Source organism: Cavia porcellus, unplaced genomic scaffold (assembly GCF_034190915.1).
Source record: "Cavia porcellus strain 051 isolate PalLab524CR breed Dunkin Hartley unplaced genomic scaffold, mCavPor4.1 scaffold_5, whole genome shotgun sequence".
In the NCBI taxonomy this organism is placed as follows: Eukaryota; Metazoa; Chordata; class Mammalia; order Rodentia; family Caviidae; genus Cavia; species Cavia porcellus.
Window position 1 is genome coordinate 52905619 of NW_026947488.1, and position 5606 is coordinate 52911224.

Below are 5606 nucleotides of genomic sequence, written 5' to 3' on the forward strand. Positions count from 1 at the left end.
AGCAAGAAATCACCAGCTTACTGCCTAGGCTAATAAGAGTTCTGCACAGGTATAAAGAGGAAAGGTGGCTTTATGTCTGACCAGAACTTTGGCCTTTCCAAGTCAAGGGACCAAGGCCAAGTCTAGCCCAGCTGGATGACCTTGTGAATCCAGTCCACAAACACAGAGACACGCAGGAAGATGGCTGGCCAGCCAGGCCTGGCACACACTCGGTTGGGGATTATAATTCCCTCCAGGACCCAGCAGTCATGGGTAAAGCAGGCAAGTGGGCCCCCGTAGTCACCCTGGCAGGAAGGACTTGTGAGATCTTTGGCTATGGCAGCAACTGTCCCCTGTGGGGATGAGGTCGTACATTTCCAGCCACCCACAGCCTCCCTGGGCTGCTCAGAAGCCCTGCTGCTGACCTCACAGGCTCCTACAGGAACCATCAGTGCCCTGGTGCACATCTCATTCTCCCGTACACGCCCTCGGTGCTTGATGTTACACTCCTGGTTGGAGATGACATTCAGCGAGGCCACATTTAGGACCCTGTGACTTAGACCTGTCATGAGGGGAGTGAGGAAAAGGAGTGGGCGCTTGCACATCATCCAGGGTTGGGCCTCCTGGCCTGCAGCAGCCTATGGGCTGGATCCTTACCTCTGGCCTCGCCCCAGCCTGTGATCTCACACATTGTTGCTGGAGGCACCACATAGCGTTCAGGGGGCAGGCAGATCAGGGCCACGCGCAGATTCAGGGTCACAGGTCTTGAGCAGGAATGAGGCACTCAGAATGGGGGGCCACAAACCCAGCCTGTCCTCACACCCATTCAGCTTGTCCACATACCTCTCCAGCTTGAGGAGGACAAGCTGGGAATCTGAGGGCCCACAGACTATCTTAGCCACTGGGATCTGTTGCAGGCCTGGCTCTTCAGGCTGTGGGTTCTGGAACATTGTACCCAACCATACTTCATATCCTGTGAGAGGCGCGTGGCTGGGAAAGAAGTTCTCCTCATTCTCAGCCGTGGTCTCCTACCCCAAAACCTGTTTGCTGGCTTGGCTGGGGAAAGTGGCTGGTAAGAGGACAGTGGCAGCATTATATGTCCAGACCTGAGGGAGGCTCACCAGGATGGGAAGCATTGCCGGGCCGTCAGCACCCACTGCTCCTTCACTAGGGACCCACTGCAGAAATGCTGGCCTTGCCTGGAGAAGTGGGCATTAAGAGAAAGAACAGTGATTCCTCAAACATACAAGATCTGCTGCTTTCTGGTTAAGCCCCTGGGACCAGAGACAGGTCCCCTTTCCCACTGGCATCGGAGAGGACACAGCCACTCGTGCCTCACCTGTTGCGCAAGCTGACTGTCCAGGGGGAGTTCCCAGGATGGCCCCCCACTATGCGCAGCTTAGAGAGCCACTGATGCGGCCTGTCCAGCTTCTTGCCACATTTCTCAAACTCAACCTGATCTGGGGGATGGGCAGATGAATGGATCCCACCTTAGATGGAGGTCTTGGCAGAGGGGGTTCCCCTACTCCTGGCCCAAGTGCGTACCTGGTGGGTCCAGGATGGACACTGGTGGGTCATCATCTGAAACACCAAGTTGGCCCAGTTGGAGAATCAGTTTGGAGGTGGGGCTGGCTCAGGGCTTGTGTCTCCAGTACTTACTACAACGACGCAGGGCACAGTAGTCAAAGGAGGTTCCTGGGTCAGTAGTGTAACACCAGGGGCCATGGCTGTCTCCATCAGGGTTCCGGCAGAAGTTTTCCTTCAGCTGAGCATACGGGGCAGAGGTGGGTGTGAATCTAGATGGGAAACAGGGCCATCTCAGGCCAAGGTGTGTTGCCCAGGGGTTCAGGCCCAGTTTTGGGAGTCCCCGTACTCACTGTGGCTTGTGTGGTGTTTCAGCAGACCAGTGCTGGCACGGGACACCCTTGCGGGTCTTGTTGACAGAGCCTCGGTATTGCTCCCCAGAGCCATTGTAGCAGTCTGGTGGAAGGTGGGCACAAGGCACCATCATGCCAGGCCCCACTCCCTGTCTCCTGGGGTCTCCAGCCTGGGATTAGTGCCCTACCCCACCCCTGCCAGCCTCACCCTCGGTCCCAACTTCTTCGGTGCAGCGGGGGATCTGGTAGCAGAAAGCCACACGCATACCAGGCCTTGTTGTGAAGCACCAGGGGGCCTCTGAGCCATCGGGGTTCCGGCAGAAGTTTTCCCGGAGGTCCCTGGTAGGCACCCACTTGCTCTGCTGGTCCAGGTCCCAAAAGGCTGGCCTGTAAGCCTCTCCCGCCCAGCCCAACCCAGGCCACCCACCACTGACGCTCACTTGCAGGCATATTTTTCAGGCAGGAATCTGTGTTGATGTGGGCTCTGCGCCTCCCAGCGCTGGCAGGGCACTCCTGCAGTGGTGGTGTTGGCAGTTCCCCGATAGCCTTCACCTTTTCCTCGGAAGCAGTGGAAAGTCGTGGCTTCCTGATGTGGCTGTACCTCGGACCCTGGGGTGGACCAAGCCAGGTCAGACCCAGAAGCTGGAATCTTGACTGATTCCTGGGTCTCTGGTACTCCTCAGTGTTTGCTCCCCACTCCCCCCAACAACCCAGCCAAGCCATGCCCTCTGGCTCCCCAGTTACCCTGCCAGACCCTGGACAGAGCCTCACCACAGCGGGGGAGATTACAGAATTCCCTCTCAAGCTTTGGATCTGTGGTGTAACACCAGGGCCTCTCGGAGCCATCAGGATTCCGGCAGTAGTTATCATCCAGATCTTTGTCCAGGAACCTAGGGGGGCAGTACCGAGGCCTGAACAAGACCCTGGGACTCTTGCCTCTTAACAGAAATTTTTAAAAAATTTTATTTATGGGCCTGGCAAGTGTGAGGTCATGAGTTCAATCCCTGGTACTGCAAAAAAAAAAAAAAAAAAAAAATTTTTTTGGACCGGAGATTGAACTCCTAACCATGTGCTTGTATGGCTGGTGCTTATGCTGCTGAGCTAAATCCCTAGCCTTTTTTTTTTTTTTTTTTTTTGTATCAGCAATTGAACTCAGGACCTTGTGCTTGCCAGGCAGGCGCTTGTGCTGCTGAGCTATATTCCCAGCGCTCTTGCAGTTTTTTATAGGTCTGGTACCACCCCTAGTCCCCTCCTGAACACATACTTGTCAGGCTCAAAGGGGTGCACGTGTGGGTGCTGCAGGTCCCAGCGCTGGCACTCTCGCCCCGACTCTGTGTGGTCCACTGAACCTCGATAATCCTCACCATTACACCAGATACAGGCAGCTGGAGACACAGGGCCAGGGAATTTCTGGAAGATGGCCTATCTCTCCCTCTCCAGGCATGATGTAACCAGCACCACTTACCCTCCCTGCAGGACTTGATGCCACAGCTCTGGAAGCGCACTGTAGGGTCTGTTGTATAGCACCAAGGACCTCCAAGGTCCCCATCAGGATTGCGGCAGAAGTTTTCTTCCAGGCCGTTCCTGAGTGTGGGCTTATATCTGGGGGGAAAGAGCGTCACTGCATGTGCTGGGAGAAGCCTGCTGATGGAGATAAAGGGAGGTGTGTCTTACTTGTGGTCATTGGGGAACTTGTGGTTCCAGCTTTGGCAGAGCAGGCCATCTACCGTTTTGGCCACGATGCCCCGGTACCTAACCCCATTGTCCATAATGCATGTTCGCACATAGTCTAGAAGCAAGGGAGGAAAGGTCAACAGGACCAGCGGTCCTGGGCTCCCTATCCCCACCCTGCTCCTCCTTGTGCCACTTGCCTTTCTTCTGGAAGAGATCACAGCTTGCAGAACGCCGCAGCCTTGTGTGAGGCGAGTGCTGCGTCCATGGCAGCAGTTGGCAGCTGAGGCTGCTCATGTTGTAGTGAAAGGCACTGGGGAGGAAAATGCACAGGGCTAGCCATGTTCGAGGTTCCCTTTCCCCCAACCGTATCTACGCCACTTGGCCAGCCACTAACCGACAGTCCAGGCGAGCCCCACAGTGCTTAGCACACTCTTCAGCATCTCCCACGACCTTCTGCCAAGACCCAGCTACTTCATGTAGCAAGTGCTGCAGCTCTGTGCCTCGAAGCACTTGGAAGTCGTTTAGTGGTGAGCGCTGCCCTGTGACACAGGCACACACGTCAGTGCATGTCTGCTGGCATGTCCTGTGCTTTGTTCAGTGGGGGATCAAATGTAAGATATCCAGGACAGGCCCTGTGTGTGCTTTCAAGAGCCAACCCAGCCCCCTGCATTGTGTGGAGCAAGCAGCCCAGACATGGTAGTAATCACTAAGTACCTCTGCTTAGTGGACCCAGCCTTAGGCTCAGGTCAACACAAAGGTCTGTGAGAGCTGTGGTGACACTGTTTGATGTGTCTCGTCTCTCAAATGAGAATGCTAAGGCTCAGACCATTCCGATAACCAGGCAGGAACCCAACCTAGGCATTCTGATTCCCACGTCTAGGCTTTTACCCACATGAAAACAAGTGCTAGGTTAGATTCAAGAGTTTCTTCTTTGGGGCTGGGGATTTAGCTCAGTGACATAAGTGCCTGCCTTGCAAGCAGGCAGTCGTGAGTTCGATCCCTGGTACCGATAAAATGGAAAAAGACAAAAAGAAAGAAATGTTAACGTAGGCCTGAGTAGGCATTGGCATTATGCACATGTTTTCCCAGAGCTTCCTAGCTAGGCTCAAGAGGCCAAGGTCACTGTGCTCTTCCCAGTGAGAAAGTGAGTTCCTGGCAATCACAACAGCATGGACCTGGGGAAACCCCTCCTGAAGACAGGTGGGAATCAGAAGGGTGCTTACCTGGGGCCTCCAAAATTCGTGTTAGAAGCAGCAAGAGTAGGAGCCACCCCATCCTCTTGGCCAGGGACTGTACTGTGATCCACCACGGCCCCATCCGGGAAGTTGTGAAACCTGTCCCTGCAGGATTGGGTGACTCTGGCCCCACACCCTCCACTCCAGGCCTGTAGGCCCCTGACCTGAGAGAATATGACTGGAGCTGGCTGGAGCCAGGCGCCAGGCATTGGATCAGTACAAGCACCCTCACTTCAATACAGCTACCGCCCTTCGAGGCTTACCTGTGGAACAGACAGGAGTTAGGTTTAGTGGAGCCTCATGAGGTAGCCTGGGGTGTGGGCTTCAAGACTTCTGCAGGGCATGTAGGATGTAGGAGTTGCTAGAGACCTGGGTTCCAGCCTTGTTTCATCCCTGTTGAGAACACTACTTAGCTGAGCCTTAGCTGTCTTCCCTCCATTGCTGCCTTATCAGCTGTGCCCAGCTGCAGGCAGGTCAGCTCACACACTTGGCAGCAGAGCCCAGGGAGGTTCCCTGCTTACTGCTGTCATCCTAGGAAAGGTGAGTGTGGCCACCCACTGGGACTAAAGAAGGTAGCAGGGACCTTGGCAGGAGTGGCCTTTCGGTCATCCTAGGTCAAATTTGGGCCTGGTTTTCAGTTGACACAGGTATCCTCAATTGACACAGGATCCCAGGTAGGACACGGGTTTTGGCCACCATTTTGCTGCAGGCGGGAATCTGCCTGCGGCAGTTGGGCCTTGTGACCCAAACCTCAGCTGAGAAAAACCAGGCAGGAGGTCGCGCCTAGGATTCCTGTTGCCTCCGGCAGGAGCGGGCTAGTGCGTGCGCGCGCGCGCGTGCA

At 55.2% G+C, this 5606-nt stretch overlaps 1 protein-coding gene across 5 annotated transcripts; it reads right to left on the minus strand.

Annotated features, from left to right (window-relative positions):
• Positions 1 to 52: 52 nt before the first annotated feature.
• Mst1 (macrophage stimulating 1) lies at positions 53 to 5561 on the minus strand. 5 transcript variants are annotated; one of them, XM_003476673.5, is made up of 20 exons: positions 5349 to 5541; positions 5029 to 5158; positions 4754 to 4870; positions 3925 to 4069; positions 3728 to 3840; positions 3531 to 3645; positions 3322 to 3458; positions 3121 to 3241; positions 2628 to 2746; positions 2297 to 2465; positions 2065 to 2195; positions 1857 to 1959; positions 1639 to 1775; positions 1525 to 1560; positions 1319 to 1439; positions 1101 to 1178; positions 823 to 969; positions 637 to 743; positions 405 to 541; positions 53 to 284 (listed from the first exon to the last, which is right to left on the minus strand). In XM_003476673.5, the coding sequence occupies exons 3-20, from the start codon at positions 4845 to 4847 to the stop codon at positions 123 to 125; spliced, it is 2172 nt and encodes a 723-aa protein (XP_003476721.1). In that variant the 5' UTR covers positions 4848 to 4870; positions 5029 to 5158; positions 5349 to 5541; the 3' UTR covers positions 53 to 122. The 5 variants fall into 5 exon arrangements, with proteins under 5 accessions (XP_003476721.1, XP_063104936.1, XP_013015112.1 ...); XM_063248866.1 differs by lacking the exon at positions 4754 to 4870 and having other exon boundaries at positions 5287 to 5561; XM_013159658.2 differs by having other exon boundaries at positions 4754 to 5158; positions 5287 to 5561.
• Between the last annotated feature and the right edge of the window lie 45 nt (positions 5562 to 5606).

What these genes read in the sequence shown, in the direction of transcription:
- Mst1 (XM_013159658.2), bottom strand. Translation starts at nt 4,847, where the DNA reads ATGGGGCCGTGGTGGATCACAGTACAGTCCCTGGCCAAGAGGATGGGG. An exon ending in ACGAATTTTGGAGGCCCCAG is followed by an intron (nt 4,070 to 4,753) that starts GTAAGCACCCTT and finishes CCTGTGTCACAG; the next exon opens with GGCAGCGCTCACCACTAAAC. An exon ending in CTGTAATCTCCCCCGCTGTG is followed by an intron (nt 2,466 to 2,627) that starts GTGAGGCTCTGT and finishes GGTCCACCCCAG; the next exon opens with GGTCCGAGGTACAGCCACAT.